The sequence below is a fragment of the Acomys minous genome (assembly GCF_964271855.1).
Source record: "Acomys minous genome assembly, chromosome: 1".
NCBI lineage: Eukaryota > Metazoa > Chordata > Mammalia > Rodentia > Muridae > Acomys > Acomys minous.
Window position 1 is genome coordinate 113,375,899 of NC_140483.1, and position 23,953 is coordinate 113,399,851.

The 23,953-nt window shown below is 40.8% G+C and overlaps 1 protein-coding gene across 1 annotated transcript in view; it reads left to right on the forward strand.

Annotated features, from left to right (window-relative positions):
- The window catches only part of RP1 (RP1 axonemal microtubule associated), a 296,647-nt gene that overhangs the window by 190,587 nt on the left and 82,107 nt on the right, over positions 1 to 23,953 (forward strand). Inside the window, exons 24-25 of the mRNA XM_084776855.1 lie at positions 12,410 to 12,468; positions 12,785 to 12,826. Of these exons, the coding sequence (XP_084632981.1) occupies positions 12,410 to 12,468; positions 12,785 to 12,826 (101 nt within the window). The remainder of the gene's footprint in view (positions 1 to 12,409; positions 12,469 to 12,784; positions 12,827 to 23,953) is intronic.

Consider the following 23,953-nt stretch of genomic DNA (forward strand, 5'->3'; position numbering starts at 1 on the left):
AATAGGAAGATACAAGTGAGGGAATAACAATAGGGGTGTAAGCTAAATAAATTGTAATTTTAAAAATGACATTTTGTTAGCTAGTGTTTAACATCTCTGTCCCAGGCAAGGGCCAGACCCCAACTTCAAAAACAGGGTGGAACTTCTGTATTGAGCTCAAAATATCGTAGACATGGTGTGGGAAACTTGTGTAACTGATTTGAAATTTTTTGTTTGCATGGTGTTAATTCTTGCTGAGGCAAGCTGGGCTACATTCACACCCCCATCTTGAAAATTTGAATAGTCAATGTCATGGGTTTTCCTACACTTCTCCTCACTAGCAGGTAATCAGCAGGGATGCATCTACGAGAGGCAAACCCAAAGGTATAGATTTGGAGACGCCAAGATGTTCTCAACTGTGAACAGCAGCAAACTAGGGAGGTGATGCAATTAACAATAAAAGGCATGGAAGTCCTAGGACAGGACAGCACAGAAACGCAGCAGCAAGGGACACTGCTGAGTCCATCTCCTCTTTACCTCTACCCCATCGATGTCCCTGTTTCATCAATACTAGATTTATCACCATCACCTCCTTATTAACATCCCTTTCTTCTTTCTTACCCTGCCCACCACCTTCAAACCAATTATACAAGTAAGTTGGTAAATTTTCACCAACCCAGGAGATCACAGGCGAAGACTGAATCTCAGTGGAGGAATCGCCTCCATTACATTGGCCATCAGGCACATCTGTGCGGCCATGTTCCTGGTTAGAGATTGACAATGGAGTGTGCAACCCACTGTGGGCAGTGTCACCTCTGCACACGGGTCCTGGGTTGTATAAGAAGGCAGGATGATCAAGGCACAGGGAGCAAGCCAGTAAGCACCATTCTTCTAGTCTCTACTCTATTTCCTCACTTGGCCCAATTTAGTGATGGTTTGCAAGCTGCAAGGCAAACCAACCCTTCCCACCCAAGATGGTTTTGGTCAGTGTCTTATTGCAGCAGGAGAAACTATACTACATCAACTGCCAATGTTACCAGCGTCACTATGACATGTCACCTGGACTTCTCTTTTCTTATTTATCTCTTGTTGTAATTTGAATTTTGACTTTTAATATTCTATAAGGTAGGCAAGCTCTTAAATAAAAAAAATAGTGTTAAATATTCTAAAAGCTTTGTTTTAATTACACCTCTCTACATTTGTAAATTTTCAACAATTTTAATTGCCTAATAAAAAAGCAAAGCTAAGCAAAACAAAACAACTATGTTGTTCTGTTAGAGGCTTTACCCTCCAGCTCCACCCCCAATTTACTCTGATAGCTATCCTCTTACAAGATTTTGTGAAATAAGAGCACCTTTTATCACCGGAAAATCCTCTTCCACATTGCTGATTCCCTATGGGGGACCAACGACCACCTCCCCCCCCCCTTTTTTTTTTACTTAGGAATGCCTTTCCTCATTCTCCTCTCAAGGAGTTCTTCTTTCAAGATCTCATGTAGACTTGACTTCTAGCACAATGTGGCCAACTAGAAGGCCCAGGCTTCACCATGTGACAGGGACACACAGCACTGAAGACTGCCCATTTCACCCATAGTTTCCAGGAATTCTGGGCAACCCTATCGTATACCTCACATCTGAGGGCTAGAGAGTTCTTCACCCGGCCCTCAGTTTTCATGTTCTTCCTCTACTCTGTCACACCAACCCTGGTGATTTCTTTCCAACGTGAAAGCGCCTTACTTCTTGCTTATGCTGGCTGAGTGGAAAAGATAATTAGTGCCAACTGAGTTGGAGCTAAGGTAAGTTTAGTGACACCTTGTATGAAGCCACCAAAGTCAGTTAAATGATATGTACCCTACAACATATCAAATATCAGTGCTTGATGCCTGGCACATCAAATGCTAATATTTGATGCTCAAACAGAGCAGATCTTCAAGAAATCATGGTCCGTGCTCATCCTTCCAGCACTCTGATGAGAGGCATGCTTCCAAACACCCATTCTTTCCTGTTCTCCAGATAGAAAGAGCTGGAAGAGAGCATGCCTGCTTCCTTAGTTCTGAAAGAAACAGGATTGTGACTCTGCAAATAGAACAAAGCATAGCAGAAAGGGATCTTCCAGAAGCTGTCAATAATAGCTGCTGTGCAGTGTCAGCTAGGCCAGATTAAGTCTGAAAGGTGACATTCATGGTTGCAACAAGCAGTAGCTGCAGGGAAATGGCCCACACAAGGTGCTTATAGTGTAGGCATTAGGAGCTGGGTAGGGTACACATTAAGCCATTTTTTTTTTCTGGGATGTGGGGCAGAAATGCCCATGCAAACACATCACAAAAGGAAAAAGCAAGATGATCAGCTTAGTCATGCCCCTTGGAGCTTTCTCAGAGAGCAAATGTTCACAACATAACTGCATATGGGTGAAGGACTACCAGCTGCTAGTGCCTTCTGAGAGCCAAGCAGAAATCCTTAGGTAAAACACCGAGCAGTGCTTGTGGCAACTGCAACATAGACGCTTCCTAGGAGTTTCTCATCACTTTTACCTCCTTTCAACCCCCATATCTTTGTGGTTGTGCTTTATTTCTATGCTGAAAGACATACCATGGGATGTCTGCCGTTTATTCAGGTTTGGCCACTTAAGGTTTGGAACAACAACAACATCAAAATCCTATTTGAATAATGAGAACATGTGCGTATAAATAGATTTGCATTTTCTTATTTACTATTTGTATTAACTTTCTTTGGCTGATGGAACAAATGGCCACAAACCTGGTACTTTTAAACAACAGGAATTTAGGCATTCCAGGGTTGGCTAAGACATCTTGCCCCTGACACCTGTGGGATCTTACCCTTGTTGGGCCCTTCTGGCTACGGATGGTTGCTGATGGTCCTTATGTTCCTCAGATCTCAGCAACGTTACTCAGGAGCTTGTTGCCATGGTCATGTGACTTTGGTCAATTAGAGTGTTTTGTGTCTTTTTGATAACACACTAGTCACTGGACCAAGCTCATCTTACACTAGCAAGAACTAAATTATTACATCTTCAAGGGCCTGCTTCGAATGCTGTGAGGTTTTGGGTGCAGATGGTGTTTGGGAGGATTCTTGAGTCCCCCCGGGGATGCTACTGGAGCGAATCTTGCAACATATTGTGGTACTGCAAGCTCCAAGTTTTCTAAACTACCAACTTTCATGCAGTATTATAAGTGTCTGATCCTGTTTGTAATGGTGAAATCATTAAAATTGAGTTAATATCTATATTTAACAGAAACATTGTTACTCATGGTATGACTGTGGTAACCTAACAGGCTATTGCCATGGCTCTCAGGGTGACCATCATCAGATGTGATGTTCCTTACCTATTTTAAGGGCTAATAACAAAGCCCAAGAGTAATTCTTAGAATTAACACAGGGATGTTATTTGTCTTAGGATAATTTAGTCTGGAAACCTGGAAATCATCTGTTGACCTAGAGAGAGAGAGAGAGACATTCTCCTATGCCTGCTATGCTGTGCTAGAGGGCCTCTGAGTACAGGAAGGGCTACTTCTTAGAGCAAGATATTCTTGAGCCTCTGCAAGCCTGATTATCACCCTCAACTTTACAGGCACTCACAAAACCCCACCCATTCCAAGTTTACAAAGCATTTCCCTTGTTTAATGGCTTTGCAAGTTCTGGAGGTCATTCCAAGAAGATAACAGGAAGTGCCTGTGCCTGAAAGATACAGTAAACAAAATCTTGTTCATAGGACAAACAAAACATCGTGGATGCTCTGGAAGGAAGTGATTTCTAAACTATAAATAAGTCATAGGCTCTGACCTGTGATGTGCAGGACAGGAAAGTACCCCAGAGCAGCCCTTTGACTCTGTGCCCTTCTTTTGTGTAAGTGCATTGATAGGAGGACCTTACACATGGATGGCCTCTGTGTGCAGGGGCTGCAGTGGAGAGGTTCAAATGAATCAGTCAACCTCCTTGACCACTGACTTTCTAGCCTTAAAATTCTTGCCAGGAAGCTACAGTTCACACCCTTCCTTAACCAGTCTCCATGTCATGTTGCTTGTTTCTCAGGACTTCGAGGGCAGTTGCTTATTTCATTCTCTCCTGTGTACTGAAATCTTCTTTCTTTTTTGTGCCCAGACAGGCAGCTGTCCATCCCATCAAGTTTGTCATGGTATCTCACCAGGAGTGAACTCATGTTTACTCTCTTTAAAGTGCTCAAATGCTTCCTTTGCCCTCCATTCAGTACGTACCACGTGGCATCACTGTCATTGTGACAGTGTTTTTCCTACGCAGATGATAAGCTTCTTAAGGACAGGGTATTATGCATTTCATTTTAATTCCCCACATGGTTTCTTGTACCAAGCAGGGATTTAGTCAGTATTTCTGGAAAAAAAATAAGAGAGGAAAGGAAGAAAGGAGAAGGTGAGCACCACAGAATCCAAAGTCAGGAAATCTTAGAGGGAACATACTGTTTTTGTTAGTTCTCTATCTCAGGAACAGCATCAGTTGTCTTGTTAAAGGTAATTTATGCACCTACTTATTTTCAAAATAATTAACCTATGGACAAATCATTTCCTTTTTCCTTTCTGGAACTAGAGGAAAATGATGAGCAAAAGAGATTTTCTTAAAAAGATGTAGGCATTTTGATAAAGTATAGAAATGTAACGCACTCTTTTTATAGGGAAATAGAAATAATGAAAGTTATGAGGAGAGAGTGAGCAAGCATTTAACTTCACTGGCGTCTTCTGGCGGAAGCCAGTATTAATCATCCCTTGCTATTCTGCACATGTATTTGGCTGCCATGTATTTTCATGCTCTTCCTTGTCACTTTGAGCCATTCCTTGGTGAGAAAGTGACAAGAAATAATGGTGGGAAACGGACAGGATGAGGCACAGGGAAGAGTCTTGCTCACTTTTTGGAGGTGGGGTGGAGACATCGATTCAAGTATTTCTTGTAATATTTTCAATGCCAGTAATCAGACCCCTGTTGGAAACATATTAAATGACAAATGAAATAAAAGGAGGAGGACATGACTACTACCACTAAAATATAGGAAACTATTTTATTGTATATATAAGGCAGAAAGCAGTCAGGAGGAGGAGAGTCCAGGCTGAATGCAGATGGCAGAAACCAGATCACGAAAGGAGAGAGGAGTAAGGCAAGCAAGAGAGAAGCCACTGACCAAAAGAGGTGGCCTGGGCCAAGGGACCAAGAGGTTGGTGTAGCCAAAATGGCTGTTATATGGAGATCAGGCAGAAGCCCAGTCCCTGGGAGGGAGGGGCTAAGGTAGGAGGTAGGGCAAGAAATTCTGGGAAGGAGCCACAGGTGCTAAGATGTCCTGAGTTTGAGGTCTAACATCCCAGCCTTTTATTGATGATAAAAGGGCAGACTAATCTCTTCTGTAGCTATGTTCTGCTGAAATTGTGATGGTCTTGTCTTGAGGGTGGGACAGGAAGGTTGGTATGTCAGTCAAAGGGTAGACTGGGGGGACATCTGTTTCTCTTGCTGCCTAGGTTCTGAGGAACCACCTTAGCCTAGGGAAGGGCAGGCAGTTTGTAGTCTTCAATTGATTAGAAATCTGTTGAAACAGGTATCGACTAGGGACAGAAGGTAAAGTTAAAGAGCTTAGGGGATTTTTTTATCTTGGGTGTATGGTTCCAATGCCCTGCTAGTTGTGAGACGAGAGACCCAAGACCAGGGAAGAGAGAGAGATCCTACCCTCTGGAACAGGCAGCAATCAGGGAAACTAGGATTGTTGGGTGACAGACATATTTGGGTGGAGTCCATTTGATCTGGGAGAGGTAAAGCCAAGCCAGCTCTCCAAAGATTGCATAATATTTTTAACTTTATTTATAAAAAGATAAATGTTTTAGATGTGCTAGCATTACTACTGTTTATAATCTGTACTGAAATCTATATTGTAGAAAGGGAAGTGGATTCCAGCCTTTCAAACTTGGAAAGCACCTTCCTCCCCCGCCCCCCCCCAACCCCCCCCCCCCCCCCCGCCGCCAAAAAAAGATTTTGGGTTAAAAGCATCCGTGAGTTTTTCAGAGCCCGATAGCAAGGTAAACTGTCTTTCTCAGCTGAAGACCTAGAAAAGTGAGGCCTGAGGCTTGATTTCTACGTATGAAGAGAAGGCTCATATGCTTGGTGACAAATAGATGCTAGTTGTCAATACCATCTGAGAGGGATAAATTATAGCAGGAAGTATAATCCAAGTGGCCTATATATCAAATGACATATACTAACCGGGTAGTTAGCCTAGGCTCCCATGGTCTCCATGGCTTAGTTGGGGGCAGAGGCCATAGGTCTTTAGCTGTCACATTGGACAGCCTTTAATCTTCAGACGCCGCACAGAGAAGCACTGCCTTTAAGCTGCCAGACCCAGAAGGTCTCAGAGATTTTCCTGTGGAGTAGGAAATTGACCTACTTTGGACAGCAGAGTAGGGCACCCAATCCAAAAGTGTCCACAGTTTGGACAGGGCCCTGGCAGCAGGTGAGTCACAGGGCAATTCTTTCCCCAGTGATGGTGTCTTCTGTGCCCCATTGGCTCCTTGGTTGACCTCAGGGTCAACTCTAGGAGCTGGAATTTCTGTCTAGCATGGGAGGATTTTCATTAAACATTTTAAATGTCATATTTGACAAATTTTTGAAGAGTTTTAGGGCTATTATCTATTAAATATACATAATTTTAAAGAAAGTTTAATTTTTAGTTACATGCTTTAGGCTTAACCTTGAAATCACGTATAGGAGGTTAAGTAAAACTTGTCATTAAATGAATTCATTTGTACTTAGTATGGGTATGAACATAGTTCTGAGGACATTAAAAAAGTTGATCATTTATAAGGTAAGTTGCATGCCTTAATTATCTTTAACAGTTTACAGTCTAGTACTTTTTGTAAGATTAGGATTTTACAGCTTTATCCCTAGTAAGTTTGGGCTTTAAATTTTTGAGTTGAAGGGCTTTTTTAGTGTCAAAAATAAAACTTTAGACATATATCTATAGGTCAGTTTTTGCTAATCTTTGTAAACCTTAGGAATTTATTCTGGCATTAAACATAGTTGATAATGACATAAGTGGTAAGACATGAATTGTTAAGTCAGTTTCTGTTAATTTGAGTAGACTTTCATAACCTTAAGACAGAGAGATGCACAGGTGATGAGTGCCTTGGACGGCATAGCAGGCTCTAGGAGCTAGAGAGAGAACACTTACTGAGCAGGAGAGGAGAGGTGGATGGTTATAGCAGGTGGAGGAAAGAAGTGGCTGAAGAGTCAAATACAGCTCATGTGTTTCAGGGCCATGCCACAGAAATCCTTTCCTATTCTTACTGTGAAGACATATAGAATCTTTAGTTTTGGATTTTCTTCGAGGCCAGTGAAGAGGGCCCACTACTAATTGGGGGAGGGGTGTTATATATTCATTTGTTAGTATCTGGGTACTGTGTACAGTAACCTGGGACTGCAAGCTTATACAGATCACCTTGTATTCCACTCCCTTTACATCCTTTCTTCAAAGCTCAGTTCTCTAGCACTTCTGCTTGGAGCTGTGAGGAACTTTCCTAACTTAATACAAAAATCTGAGTCACAATCTGGAGCTTCAAGCCCTGGCTGGTTAACTTTGTGCTTTTGAGGGTTTTCTCATGTGACAGTTCGATGTATAAACTAAGGTACTCACTGAGGGACTTAGCTGCATGCCTAGACAGGCATGCAGGAGCATACATATGAAAGAATAGAGAGCCTTGACTATATGCAGAAGCACGGATATGAAAGCAGAGAGGTGCGCACTGCAGATAGATCATTTAAGGCAATTACAAATCTTCTGTCTTCATGAGCAGAGACTCTGGAGGGAAGATTTGGTGGTAAGGTTAAAACTCTGAGAGATTGACAGAGCAACCGACTATGCACCCCATGCTGGCCTCAGACTCTGAATCCTCTTTTTCAGCTTCCTAATTATTCACACCCCTGGTCTGTTTTGCTGTGCCCAGCATATAAAGCTACCTTCTAAGACTTTCACAGAATCAGTTCAAAGGAATTTATTTATTTATTTCCAATGTGATGTCCAGGGAAGGAGATTCTACATAATAGTCTTGATTTCAGTAACTCTGAAGCTAGCAGAATCGACACGGGACTGTATCTAATAATATTCAAGCTCTGCAGTGGCTTTGGGGTCACTATACCACTTTTATCCTGCCTCTTCAGGGAAAAGAGTGAGTGGTGACAGAAGCCATGGATAAGAGGCAAGGCCAGAGAGCATATTTTTAAAAATCAGTCAATATATACTGATTTGGTGGCAAGAATGAAAAAGTCAGAAAAACTGGTTTTGAAAGATAACCTTGAAAGTGACTGTCATGTAACTCAGCCCAAATCAAGACATCTAAGTGTGTACAAATTAGAACACCAACGAACCGTTCATTTCCTTTGGATTGTCAGCATTGTCATTTTACCAAAGCTTTCTGTTGTGGCTTGAGTACTTGGTCCTCAGTTGTACAAACTCTTTGGGGAAGATGTGGAGGTACGGCCTTGTTAGAGGAAGTGTGTCACTGGGGGGTAGGCTTTGAGGTTTCAAAAGCCCACAGCATGCCCACTTAGACTTTTCTCTGCCTTGTGGTTGTGTTTCAAGGTGGAAGATCTCAGCTCCAGTGGTAGTACCTTGCCTACCTGCCTGCCTGATGTCATGTTCTCACCATGATGGGCATGACTCACCCTCGGAAATTTTAAGCTTCAGTAAACTCTCCTGTGATTTGCCTGGATGGTGGTGTTCTGTCATGGCAAGAGGAAGTGAAAATAAGATAATCTCCATTTTTCTTGTATTGCCAGGTTCCTCTTTCCCATAGTGTTGAGCCATAGCTGGCTTTTGGTCTTATATTTTCAATAAGCAGCAGCAATACTGTGGAATCTCCTTGTGAGGTGAATCTGATTGATCACTGTTTCCCTGTTAGGCTGAGATCTTTTTAAAATATTAATATATTTATTTAATCACTTTACATCCCAATCGTAGCCCCCTCCTTCCTCTCCTCCTAGTCCCATCCTGACTATATTTGCTATAATGTCAACTAAGAATGAAGTACTGTGCTTGGCAATGAGAGTCAAGAGTAATAACTAACATTTTTTACTTATTTATCACTTTCTGAAATCATCATTAAGTAAACCATGTTAAACCCTATCTTACCATTTTATAGTAGATTATTTTTCTTACAGACAGTGAAACGAAGGTTTAGAGAGATCCAGGTTCTATCCTATCTATCCCTCCCCGCCCCCCCCCTGTGTGTGTGTGTGTGTGTGTGTGTGTGTGTGTGTGTGTGTGTGTGTGTGTGTTTTAAGAAATAAGGTCTAGGGTGGTCCTGGCCTTGCATTCATTGTATATTTACAGATTTGCCCTCACCTACTGAATTGAATGCTGAGATTCTAGCTCTCACCACCTGCCCAGCTTATGTGTGTAAATAACCTACCAAATGGGACTCATCCCTAGCCCTGAATTAAGTATAATTTTTTTTTTTGAAATAGGATTGCACTATGAATCTCAGGCCTCAAACTTACTTTTCTCCTATCTTTGTCTCCTGAGTGCAGGAATGGTAGTGGATTTACTACACCTGGGTTCAAATTTATTATGAAGACACTCTTACTGGAAAGATGAGAATATATAATGAAAACCCACTTAAGTAGCCAAGATTGCATAGTTGGAAAATTGAAAGTATAACATATATGTCACTAGATTCAGCAGAAAAATATTGAACACAATGCAAGTTACTGCAATCTGGTGATGGGATCTCTTGTAGTCTTCTCAGGTGGAGAGATAAGTGGTCCTGACCACTGGGTAGGACTGTGCATGCTCACAATCCACTCAATAGCACATCTGGTGAGTTCGCAGCTAGTGTGGAGGATTGGCCCCGTAGCTCTGCCTCTTGGCAATTCTCCCCCTACACTGCCTTGTGAACCAGTCTTATGCCTAAGTTGTAGCACATGAAGCCAGCCCATCATGTGCCTTTGGGACTGTTGCACTCTCATTCTGTGACACCATTGCTGGCCTCATCTGTGCCTGTCACCCAAATTATTGTCCAGCCTTCAGTTAAGTGCTGCTTTTCGTTGAAACATTTTTGCTCATTTTTTTGTGTACCTCTTTTCCCTGGCATTCAGGCTCCGTCATTTTCTTTACTGTAAGGAGCAAGGAGACTAGCTACATACTTCTTTTGTATTTCCTAAGACATTTACCACATTTTGTCATGCATATTATATTTATATTTCTCTGATCCTGGAGCTCCAGGCCAGAATCCATATTTTTGCTGCTCCTATCGCCTCAATATTCATCAAATTGTCTGGCGCACAAATGAAAACTTCTAGGTCCTCACTGAGTAGACAGGTAGATAGATGGGGAAAATGGATGTACATTTGAAAACGCAGTAGCAGGAGCTGTGGTTTGGGGGCGCAGAGTACAATAATGACATTTCTATACTACTCGATAGCACATAAAATCCTCCTAATGGCCCTCTCATTTCAGCTTGACAACAGTTTTACGAATGAGGCAGATCATTTAGTCAGCAAAACTAAGCCCCAAGAGGGCACAAATCAAGAAATAAAAGTTGATTTTTTTTTTTTTTTTTGAGTTCAGTGTTGGGATCCGGGCTGATCTACAGCTTCCCTGCAGCCCTGGTGTTTAGAGAAATTCAGTTCCTTGTGTAAAATCAAGATTATATTTGGCTGAGCTAATAATGGTCTGGGCTAGCGTCTTGGGGGAGCTGCAACTTTAGATTCTGAGAAACCAGGGAGAAAGAAACATCTTTCTCCCTAAAGGATTAGAATTATCAGTGTTCTGCCTGTGACACGAGAGATATCCTCCCTTCTGTTTGTTCAATATTCTCCGATTAGCTTTGGCTGACTTCACCTCATTGTCCATAGTTTTCTGCTCGCTCTGTCCCACTTCACTCCTATAAACTACATGTAAGAACCTGCGATTTTTAATAAACTTGCTTGGCATAAGATAGAGCTTGGGAAAGCCTTTTGCAGCCAAACTTTTCTATCTTCTTTATTTCTGATATCCTGGTCCTCTCCCTTAGGGTCTTGTCACTGAAGAATGACCTGCCAGTTCAGGTCAGACTGATTTTCATACTTTCTGCTGCAGAAAGCTTGTGACACAGAAGCTTGGTTGATCTGGGGGAGCCACTAACATGCACTATTACCCTATATGTATTTCCCAAAGTGGTTATGGGTTCAACGTGTTTTAAGGCAATATAATTTAGTCATCAAAGAACAAATTTTACATCAAGCCATGTGACAGCAAGACAGACTTCAATAAAGGAAAGAATGAAATGGTGAAATTTAGTTTCCTGTGGAAAGTTTCCCCCAGGCAGTAAGTGGGTTACATTTCTTAGGGTTCCAGTTTGGCCCACGGCAGCTTGCCACAGCACCTGTGGATTTCAGTGGGAACTGGAGATTGAGACTGATAAACTCCTCTCAGGGGCATCTGACTCTACAAGCCACAGCTACAAGATAAGCACAAAAATGAACGAATGAAAAAAAAATAAAATAAGAAAAGATGAACATGACTGTTCCTAGCCATGGTGATGGAGAAGGTTTATGGTAGATAAAAGGGAGAGCACAGGCAGAGACAGATGTCTGAGAGAATCCAGAGTGAACGTGACCCTGAGTCAGGCCATGTGAAGAGATATAGGAAGGGGAGGGAGAGGAGAGACAGGAGATTGGGAGAAGGGGAGATGGGATATGGGAGAGGAGAGGGGGGAGAGGGGAGAGGGAAGAGGGGAAAGGGGAGAGGGGGATCTACAAACCAAGAGGGGCAGTCTGAGCCAAGAGCCTGACATTGCTATAATGACTGCATTACATAGGGTCAGAGAAACATGGGGAGAGGGTAGCCCAGCCCAATATCTGGGCTGGAGAGTACACAGCTATGAGGGTTGTGTAACAGGTAGGCACTAAGGGACACTAGGTGGCCAGTGTCTGCTTTCCATGATAATGGGCACCTCAGTTAGCCATTTGTCCCTGGTCAGAGACCTAAACTTGGAGGATGTAATATGTTGGATTAGGCTTGTTTGTTTGTAAGCTTGTTTGTTTGAAACAGGGTTTCTCTGTGTAGCCTTGCCTGTGCTGGAACCTACTCTGTAGACCAGACTGGCCTTGGACACATCGATCAACCTGCCTCTGCCTCCCAAGTGCTGGAACAAAAGGTGTGTACCACCACTGCCAGAGGCTATTGTTTTTTGTTTTATAGTTACCTAATGTATAGAAAATTACTATCATCTCTTACCTTTTTTTTTTTTGGTCTCCATTTAGTTCCTTCTGGCTTACCTTTCCCCAACTTACCCCTTTTCTACATCCATGTCTTTTTTTCTCTTTTTAAATGTAGATTCTGTATATGAGAGAAAACATAGAAATTAAACTGATTATAAAAGCCAAGAAAATGAATTTTATTTTTCTTCTTCTTCTTCTGTTTTCTTCAGATGGATTCCCTTCATGTCCCAAGGTTTGATGCATTCAGAAATTGAACTCTTTTGTCAAGGTGAGGATTAATCAGCTGGCAGTGGAAGAAGGTGCAGAATGCTTTGTCTCAACTGGACATGATGGACAATGACCTCCTGATTGGCCTAGAATGTCCACATTGCTAATGTGACATGGATAGCTATTGTTACAGAGGAAACGCAGATATGTGGAAGTGTGTCTTGTGATGGTTTTATGCCCTGCTCAGAGTTAGGAATCAGCCACAGGATGTGTCACTGTTAAGGAGTTAAACTCATGCTTCTTTTTTTATTACTGTTTTTGTTCTCAGTTATAATGCCATCAAACAGATCTAATACTAACCACTTCTACTTTTGCAGAAATGCAAATAAACCATCCACCAACACGAGAGGAAGCAAATGGTAAATGCTGTATTTTCATCTTCTAATCATAGAATAATTTCTTAATATTTCCAGATTTCCTGCTCTGCACATTTTCATAGTACATTACTATTAAGGTTAAACAGTTGACTAAAAGTACTTGAAGTGAGTTCAAGGGAAAGAAAATATAAAATTGGACATACCTTTAAAAAGCTGACATGAATTTCAACTCCCTCTATCGTTAACAAATATACGTGAGAAACAATCACTTCCAGGTGCCCTGTTCTCTTTTCTAAAATATTATTAATATATATTATTTATAAAAGTAACTGGTTTCATCATTAAATTCTTGATTATATTCATCCTTTACCTTCTTTTGTCTCCACTTAGTTCCTTCAGGCTTACCTTCCCCCAGCTTACCCTCTCCCCTCTCCATCTGTGTCTTTTTTTTTAATGTAGGTTCCATACATGAGACAAAACAAGCAGAATTTATCTTTCTGAATTGATCTTTTCACTTTATACGATGGTCTCTCATTCTGTCTATTTTCCTGTAAATGACATAGTTTCATTCTTTCTTGCAGCTTAATAAAACCCCATTGTGCGTATAGATCTCAGGCCAATTGTACGACTCAGCTGTTGTGGGCAATACTACAGGACAATAGCAAGTTCAAGTATCTTGATTGTGTGCAGGCTTTGTTTCATCTGGGTATAACCTTAAGGGTGACATAGAAAAATCTTAGATTGCTTCTATTCTTAGTTTTTGAGGAATCTCCATAAGTGGATAGCTGGTTCATATTTACACTGACAGTATGTAAGGTTCCTTTTCACAATCCCACAAATTGTTTTTTGTCTTGTTTTTGTTGTTGTTTTTGTTGTTGTTGTTGTTGTTGTTCTTGGTGGCTATTCTGACTGAGGGGGATAAGATGGTGGTAACAGTTATGCTTGCCTTTACATTATGGCCAAGTACATTGAACCTTTTTTTCATGTACTAATTAGTCACTTATACAACGTAATTCGAACACTTTCTGCTGAGCTCATTTGCTCACCTATTGAAGGAGCTAATTGTTCTTTTAACACTTACTTTTAAAGTTCTATATATATTCTGGATATTAGTGCTATGCCACATGAATGCTGCAATGATTTTCACTCTACTAATTCTTCCTTTGCTGTATAGAAGCTTTTGAACATTATGTAATCCTATTTTTTTTTTTTAATTTTTCCTATTATTTTCTAGGATGCGGAGTCCTGATTTTTAGAAAGTCTTCTCCTAGGCCTATATCTTGAAGTGTTTTCTCTTGAATTAATGACTTTTTACATTTTTAATTGGTTATTTACAAGGTGAGAGATGGGGACAAAAGTTCATTCTTCTCAATGTGGATATCAGTTTACCGTCCACCTCTTAAAGAGACTGTCTCTAAAAAAACTCTGTTTGAGGTCAGGGATTATTTTTAAGCTACACATTTTGTTGTCTAACATTTCAACCATCTTAGTATCCTTGTATTTGGTGACTGATGAACTGTCTATTTTTGGCAGAGTTGTGTTGCCTTGTTTGTTCATCTCTCTTGTTCACCTTTTAAACTTGCTGTCTCTGTATCTGTTAGGATAGGAATCCCCTCTGGCTATCTTTGATATCATTCTTAGAAACTTTTTCCTGTATGCTCAGTCCTTAGCATCATTCCCAGTATCCATATCCAGTATACACTATCTCATAAGGCAGCAGCATCAAAACAACCCATATATAAGCTGGTTGCTGGCTAGCTCACAGGTTAGGTGTCAGCTTTAGGCTGGGCTCACCGTAAAGCCCTCTCTTCTTTTGCAGATTGGCATCCCTGCCTTCACTGGCTTGTCCCACAGCCTTAGTCCACAGTTTTTATACACAGGGGTAGAAAACATTGAATGGTATATTGGATGTGAGGCTCAAGGCTCCAATTCTTACCACACTAACCCATTTATGGCAGGCACACAGTTCCGGAAGCTGAGGAGTTCCTGACAACGGGTTCAGAGGTGTTCACCTCCACTGTGATCATGAGGAGATAAAGTTTACTCCTTACAGCAGAGAATAAAGCCACCAATGACCGTGTCCTTTACTGGAGCTCATTAACCCCGATAAGTTCTCAGAATGTCTAGTTTTAATCCTAACCATCTCCAGGTCAGCCATCTTCCACTTAGGCATTGTGGCAAGGTGTCCTGTGCTTGCTGCCTTCAATTGCCATTTCTTCTCAGGTCTCTAGCAATAGCCCTTCCCTCAGGGTGGCACTCAGATGCACCACTCCAGTGTATCAGTAGTGACATGGCCAATTTAAAGTCACGATTGCCATACATGGGGAATAAGTATCATACCAACTTTTCCCCACTCAGTAAGGTTTGTGATACTTGTAGGGTTATCTTGTTGACAGTAGTGCAGCTGATGTTAGGGATGTTGGCTTATCTCATTCTCCTGAGCACCCCCCAGGGCTTAAGCTGGACCCTGGGACTATTTTCTACTTCCTTACATTAACTTTCTATACCTTCTTGCCCTAGTTAACTATCTTGTCACCTCTTTCAGGTTTTCCTATGCTTTCCCTCCATTTGCTTCTTTGGAAATGGCTGTGTTTCTTCACCTTGACTGTTCTCATTTGCAGACCATGTTTAAAAAGCTTCTAATGGGTCATCTTACCAACTCTAAAGCAATTAATTTCTACACATTTTTATTAACTGTGCTTTTTACTGGCTTAAAATTTTTCTGTGCAAGTCCTTTTTTTATTAGTTTTTTTTCTATCAGGTCCTCATCAGATCAACCTGAAATCATGTTAATGATATGCTTATATTTTAAAGTGCATCTTGGTGACATGGATAAATTTCAATTATTAGTATGCATAACAGGTTAGCAGATCTCTATATCTTAAAGACTATGTGTATGTTCTTTAATAATTAGGAACTAGGCAAAGTTGATGATGATATTATTACATTCCTTAAGATTATATTCATCAGGTTTTTCACCAAAAGAGAAAGACTTCATTAAGAGTAACATTTAAATTTACTTATACTAGAAACTGTACTTTAGGTCCTATTTTATTTTGTATGGTTTTATAAGAAAAATATTCTGCATGCATATACTGGAGGCTAAATTTCACCAGTGTTCTGGGAACTTTTTGTAATCTTAAGGAGATTTAAAACATCTGTGACAAATTACAAATCTTTAAATAATAAGTCTTGAACTGGCATTCTAAATAGAAACTGTGTGCATTGCTTTGGAAAATTAGAGAGTATATATGAATAATGAAGAGTAATAGTTTCAAACAGAGGATCATAATTAAGCCTGAAATGTTGAAAGTATTTTGTCAATGATTACTATGCTTTGAATGTGAAGCAGGTTCCACAGGCTCATTTGCCTGAAGACTTGGCCTCTAGCTAAAGGTGCTGTTTTGGAGTTGTGGAATGTGTAGGTGATATGGTCCACCTGAAGGAAGCGCCTCACCAGGAAGCCGGCACTGCATGTTAAAGCCCAGTCCTATCTCTGGCACATGTTCACTGCTTCCTGGTCCATTATTTTACAAATAAGGCCAACTGTAGGCTCCTGCTACTGTAACCTCCCTCACGCCTTCCTCACCAAGACAAATTGTACTATCTCAAGTTCTGAGCCCAAATAAACCTTTCCTCTTTAAGTTACTTTGTCAGATGATTTTGTTACAGAGACAGAAAATAATTGTTATAATTAGCTTTAACATCTCAATCGACAGAAACTGAAATTCACTTGGGAAGAGGGAAACTTGGTTAAAGTACTGCTTCCATAGAGGGGCCATGAACGTCTTTGTGCAGGCATTTTCTTGATTACTAATGGTTGTAGAAGGGCCCATCCCACTGTAGTTCAAACCCTAGGAGAGTGGACCCGGGCTGTAGAAGAGCCCGATAGCAAACCAGTAAGCAGTGCCCTTCCATGGTGTCTCCTCCAAGTACCTGTCTCCAAGTCTCGAGTCCCTGCCCTCACTTCCCTAAGTGATGGACTATGACCTTGAAGCTGTAAGCAGAAATAAACCCTTTGCTCTTCAAGTTGCGGTTGGCCATGGTGCTTGTCACAGAACTGGTAAACTAGGACAGGAGCTAATATAGAAAATTGGTACCTAGGGATGAAGGTCACCAGAGTGACAAATGTGACCATTTTGCTCATAAGCATTCAGTACTAGTTTGAGGGAAGAATAGAGATAATGGTTTTCAGCTGTGGAGTAAAGCAACCCTGTAATACTGGAGTCAGAGCTTCATAGTCCATTCTGATGCCAGTACAGAAGGCCAGGGTGGGAACGTGGACAGCGAAGGCCAACCTCATGAGGTTTCAGGTAGGGAACAAGGATGCTCTTGGAAACTAGACTAAGGCTATTTGTCCTACATTATGGCAAACTGTCTGGCTACATTCTGTCCATGTCCTGAACATTTCAGTCGGGATGGATTTATACAGTAATTGGCTTTGCTTAGGATGTTTCAAAATAGCCAAGCATTCAGACCTTGGCATGGATATTGTTCACTCCACTGACCCAGGTGGAGTGGATAATGAAAAATTACACCAAAATGTGGAGAGAACATTATGAAAATGTTTGGTTTGATGAGGAAAGATTCTTGCTGGCTTTTAAAGTTGCCTGCTGCCTTTTAAAGTTGTCCCCAGGGCAGGTGTGCGCAAGGTGGGTAAAGAGAAAATGGAAGTAGTTGTGAAAGGGAAATATTACACTTTGTACTGAGACACAGGAAAGGGGACTCGATGGCTGTACCCCATCTTTTGAGGTCTCCAAGGTATAACAATTCAAATGTATTTAGAGGAGAATGCCCTAAGGAGTGTGGCCATGTTGGGGGAGGTGTATTGCTAGGGTTAGGCTTTTAAAAGTCCACGCCAGGCCCAGTGTCTCTGCCTCTGGATCAGGATGTAACACTCTCTGCTATTGGCTCAGTGCCTGCCTGTGTGCCACCATGCTCCCTGACATGATGGTAATGGATTAAGCCTCTGAAACTGCAAGCAAACCCCCAAGTAAATGCTTTCTTTTATAAGAGTTGCCTCGGTCATGGTGTCTCTTTACAGCCATGGAACACCAATTAGATAGCCACCTAAGAAAATATTTTTCCAAGTTCAGATAAAACCATGCAGACATTGAGAAGCCATTTCTTCTGTGACCCAAGGAATTCTGCACATTCTCAACTGGTAGAGGGCTTTAGTGTCATCCATGCAGCCCTGCTTATATAGATATGAAGAATTCAAGATTTGCAGGTTGTGTAGCTTGTACCAGTGTCCTAGCAAAAGCTAACAAGGATGCAGGCTGTAGCAGAGTTGAATTTCCTGCATGGAGCTCCGGTGTAGGTTGTACTTGAAGTTGTGAATTTCATGCCCAGGTTCCAGTAGAGGACTGAGGATGTTGGAGATCTTGGGAACATGGACAAACTGCCAAGGGAGGTATTGAGTGGAGATGACACAGAAAAAGTCCATGTGGTCTGCTCAGCCCATCCTAAGGTCAAGACTTCCCAAATTAATGAGAGCCTGGGTGGTGCTACCATGGACTCTGGATGTTGGGCTAGGAGCTAGACTTGTTGTTTGGCCCTGCTGGGTTTCCATCTTGTTTTCTTACAGGCTTTTCTCAAGGCCTCTGGCCTCTCTGTCTACTTGGTGACATTATATATTGGAAGTATATAACTTGGTTTGGTTTTATGGATTTTTGAACTTTTTAAAAGGCTTACAGTTCAGAAAGTGCCTTGAGTCTCAGAAGAAACTTTGGGTTTTTTGAGCAGAGTTAGCACTGTTAGATTATAAGAACTTCTGAAGCCACGTTAAAGGTACCGTGGGGACTAGGGTAGGGCTGTCATGGTTTGGATGTGAAACGTCCCCTGCACTCTCCATGTTGGAACATTTTGCAGTACACTTTGAGGAAGTTGTGGACATTTACAATATGGCGGTGTACCTAGACAAAGTAGATCAATGGTGGCATAGGTCTTGAAGGCTGTGTCTTCTAGCCTCGGCTTTCTACTTCCTGTGCCACAGAAATGTGAGATCTCAGCTACACACTCTCAACTGTCAGGTGTTCCTCCACACCCCTCCCGCCATCATGGACTACACCCTATCAAAACCACATCAGTCCTTTCTCTGTAAGTTGCCTACGCTGGGTGCTCTGTCCCGGTAGTGAGACCCTCAGTGGCATAGCAGTGTAAGCCATAGTTGGATTCTGTGCCACTGAGCAGAATTAAGATGCGTTATGCAGGACGGTTAGTCTAGGACTTGCTCAGACATATTTCGTCGAATATACTTTTGATTCGAATAATTGATTTATGTGTCTTTTTGGCAACTAGGTTCTTAATAGCCTTATTAAGGTTAGTATTTTTGTTCATAAAAAGTAGATTGCTCAGAGGTACTATTGTTTGCAAATTGTTTTTATTTAATTTTACATTTTTGAGAATAATGTTAATGTTAATTTATTAAATAGCAAGTTACCTAGTTTTTTAATATTTATTGACATGACTCTAGAAAAATTAGTGGTTGTACACTTAAGCAAAGGCACTAATTTGTGTTATGAGAATCACATTGGGGAAGAGTAAGCAGCATAAAGGTTGAGGAGGAATCACAGTAGAAAAATTAGTGGTTGTACACTTAAGCAAAGGCACTAATTTGTGTTATGAGAATCACATTGGGGAAGAGTAAGCAGCATAAAGGTTGAGGAGGAATCACAGTGTTAAGATGAGAATGAGAGTGTGGAAGAGTCTGAAAGGGTATTCAGCCTGTCATCCATACTGTCTGTAAAATTCCCTTGTAGCTAAGGAAAACTGAACAGCAATTTCAAGCTAAAAATGGAAGTGGTGATGAGGAATCAATACATTCATTTTAATTTCACAGTGGCATGATTAATATTATGTACAGTTGTATATCACTACAAGCATCTATCCATGTTTAATTAATTCTTACAATTATCTAAGACATATTTCTTTAACCTGGACACATTAGAACCCTAAAGCTGTATAATTCTATAGTTATAATAATTTTTTTAATGTAAAGCTAACTACATTTTTGAAGTATACAGAACTTGGTTGAGAGAGGATTTTCTTTTTTACTTTAATTTTAATTTCTTTTACATCCTGATTGCAGCCTCCTCTCCCTCTTCTTCTCATACTACACCGTCTCCCTTCCTCTACCCCCATCCTCCCATCCTCTCTTTCTCCTCAGGAAGGGGAGGCCTCCCATGAATATCAACCAGCCTTGGCATATCAAATTGCAGTAGGACTAGGGCATCTTCTTCTATTGTGACTGAACAAAGCAGCCCAATTAGGGATCAGGGATCCAAAAACAGGCAGCAGTGCTAGAGACAAGATAGAGCTACACATTACATATGTGCAGATGGCCTAATTCTATCCCATTCATGTTCTCAGTTTGGTGGTTCAGTCTCTGTGGGCCCCTATAGGCCCAGGTTAGTTGATTATGTAAGTTTCCTTATGGTGTCAACCTAAGAGATGATGTTTTTAAATATACATCACTAATACATATAGAACTGCATTTTCTGTTAGTAACTTCTGTAGCTCAGAAATAAAAGAGCCTTGTCCAACATTAAGCATTTTGTAAGTGATGAACTAGTATTTAAATTTGTTTTTAACTATTATTTTTGAGTCAAAAATCTTCACTACGTAGCACAGGCTAGCCTCAAACTCATTGTATAGGACAGACTGGCCTTAAATTTGTGGCAATTCTCCTGCTTCAGCCTCCAGAGTGCTGCTTACAGGTTTGAACAACCATACCACTCTTATTTAAAAGTATTCTACAAAACCACTTCATGACTCAGCTTCTTACATACTCTCAAAGATTTTGAGGGATTTCAAAATGTCAGAGCACTTACCTGTTTACTAGTAGTCACTGATAACAGTATAAATGTTAGTGTTTTGTGGATTATCTGTAATGACTATTACAATATTTTCTCTGTCTTCTCAATTCTATTTACCCATCCATGCTTGGTTAACCTTACTAGCTAATTAGCATCTACTTGAGGAAAGAAAGTTAACTGTAAGCCAGGTGTGGTGGCTCACGCCTTCAATCCCAGCACTCGGGAGGCAGAGGCAGGCGGATCGCTGTGAGTTCGAGGCCAGCCTGGTCTACAAAGTGAGTCCAGGATGGCCAAGGCTACACAGAGAAACCCTGTCTCGAAAAACCAAAAAAAAAAAAAAAAGTTAACTGTAACAATTAGTTTCAGTTAAGCATAATGATATGTAAAATAACCTAAACTATCACCACACATCCTAATGAGTTTCAATTACTTCTTGCTTTGAATCATTCAGGGCACACTTTTTTTTTTTTTCAATGATGTGGATGATAGTGAGGTGGTTCACAGAGCTCCTGAGTGGGAGAATTCTGCCCACTGGGTCATTCTTGTTTCTCGCCTAGAAAGACATTGAGCGGGTACTTGAGAGATTTGTGTCTTAAGTAAGTGTCAAATGGTAAGACACTAATGACAGAAGAGCCCGGATTGCTTCATTAGTCGCAACACAAAGAGCATGAAATTGTGTCAACCAACTCCAGCGAAGCTAAATAGGAAAAAGTAGCCAATGTCTGAACATGTTTGGAATCAAAGTGGCATAAGATAAGCCTCAAGGGATTCCCATTAGCAAACAACAGCATTTGTGTCATCTTAGAGTTTGCTTCTTAGACACTTTGCCATAGCCAAGAAGAGTTACGTGATATACCAGGACAGTGCACTGCTTCCCAATTGCCTGTTTGGCTTAAGTTTTCTCTCTCTTGACATTCAGTGGTTACTATTTGGTTATTTGCTTAGGCCACGTTGATTTTAGAACATTGCTTCATACCTTTCCTTATTCAGACAATACCTATAATTAAACATAGCAATGCAGTGGATTCGACAGTGATATGGTAACATAACAATAAGCTATCAGAATCTTCAGAAACACTGCCACAAAAGTCAATTTCTCAGCTAATCTGCATTTATGGATGGTTTTTACAAAGAAACCAGCAAACACAGCAGAATTCAGAGTGAATCAGAGGCTAGGTGTCTCAACCTTGAGACCGCTGACATTTTACTGTGGCTAACTCTGTTGTGAAGAACTGTTAAAACCTCAAAAACAAAATGTTTACCAGAATGCCTGCTTGTACATATTAGATGCTCTACACCACACACACACACACACACACACACACACACACACACACACACACAGAATTGTGACTACAAAACTAATGCCTTCATCCTCATTAAATGTCCCTAAGCAGCTCTCTCCCAATTAATAACCACTGACCTAGAGACCAAGTTTCTGTTTGAAGAGGATGCTGAACACCTTTGAGATAGGTAAGTCTAAAAAAGGCAGATGTAATTACAGATGTCTGTAACTACAACAACTCTTCTTGTCCCATGGGCCTCCTTGGAACCTTGTCATTTTCCTCAGAAAAGATCGACTCATCAAGGACAGGGCTTTGAGCTTGCTAACCTCTAGTATGTAACATAAATGATGCGCTGTTGTCTGTTGAAAGATGCTGCTGCCTGTGATTGGCTGGCTCTCTGCAGATGTTAGGTCTGGAAACCCAGCCTTACACTCTGAGGAGTTCCACACCACATGGAGAGGCATCCATGGAAAGGTGTGAGGGCCATTCCTTTGAGTCTTGGCATAGCTTTCAGCCAGCAGTAACAAGTAACCAGATGACTATGGAAGCAGCTCTTCCTGTCCTGTCCATAGCTGAATGGTGCCAATTGACATTGTGGAACAAAGATGGGTTTGTTTGTTTGTTTGTTTGCCAAGCCTAGCTCAAAAGAAAAGTCAATGGCAAAATAAATTGTCTTTAGTTATGAAATTCAGAACATTTTATCATGTGACAACATAAAAAGCTATATCCAATTGGACTGTCCATGTAGACTCAAACACACAGTTAAAACTTCTTGACCAGCACATATTAAAATGGTATTTAAATTGGTTTTTCAGGAGAATTCTCAAGTATTTTATTAATAACGAACCAAAACAAAAAATAAACAACAACAACAAAACAAAAACCAGAAGGGCAAGTCAAAGTCTCCATGTAAGCCAAGGAAAGGTGTTGATCAGAGAGGATGTCACAGGAGAGCTAAGATGGCAGTGATGCAGGTTGAACTTGAAGGGCTTTAGAATAACAACAAGGCGAACTTGTCAGTCTTGAAACTTCAGGTTGAGAGTGGTCAGTGGACGCTGGAGGCACCCTAAGAGTTTACCATTCTGTATCTATGTCACTGTTCTCCCTGGAAGTGATCTTGTTTTGCTGTAGAAATGATGGCTCTAGAGAAGGGCATGTGAGATGTCCAAACTGTGTTGGTCTTTAGGATTATCTCCTCATAGATGCACATAGGCCTGTGCATAACAGCTGTGTCCGACTGAGCATGCCTTCAGGCTGCAGTGGCTGCAAACCCCCTGACCTGTCTCTAGCATTCTTAGTTTTCTCTGTAGTCCTATAAAGCAGGGCGCCACTTTATCATTACATAAGAACAGACAGTACATTGAGTCACAGGAATTGCATGTAGTTTACTCTAAAACAGTATCAAGATAAAATATACAGTAGTGTATTTTCTGATAGTTGCATAAGGTTGCTTTCTGGACTTATGATGGAGAAAAGAGAACATTGTTTGAAATCATTCTAGACCAGATAACACGGCCATTTCTAATCCTGTGTCACATTCATCTCAACTACTATGGAAATCAGAATATACTTTATACGGTGCTTTATATGAGTAATAGGATTAGTGATATTTGTGTTTCGAACAAACAAAAATATTTTAAAGTGTTCAAAAATTTTAAATATCACATCATCCTCTTATAAGGTCATTATTTTGAAAGATTTGTGAGCTTAAATACATAGAATTTGATGGTGATAAAATAATAAAAATTATAATGCATTAATAACCTGTGCTTTCACAGGATCTTTTCTAAGTTTCCCTGAAATATATTTATTTGTCCTTCAAAGTGTAAGTGATACAAGGACATTTGTGTTTCCATTATCTCTGTGCTATCAATATGACCAATTATAAGGCAGCGACAATGGCCTAGTGCTTTGTACAATATCACCTGCAAGCTGTGTTCTTTGTTAATTGAGAAAGCTACATATTTTTCTAAACTTCTTAACCTTTTCCCATACATGTAGCCTTAGCTGTCCAGAACACTTCTTAAGGGATCCTAGGGCATTTTGGACATCAATTACTCATTTCT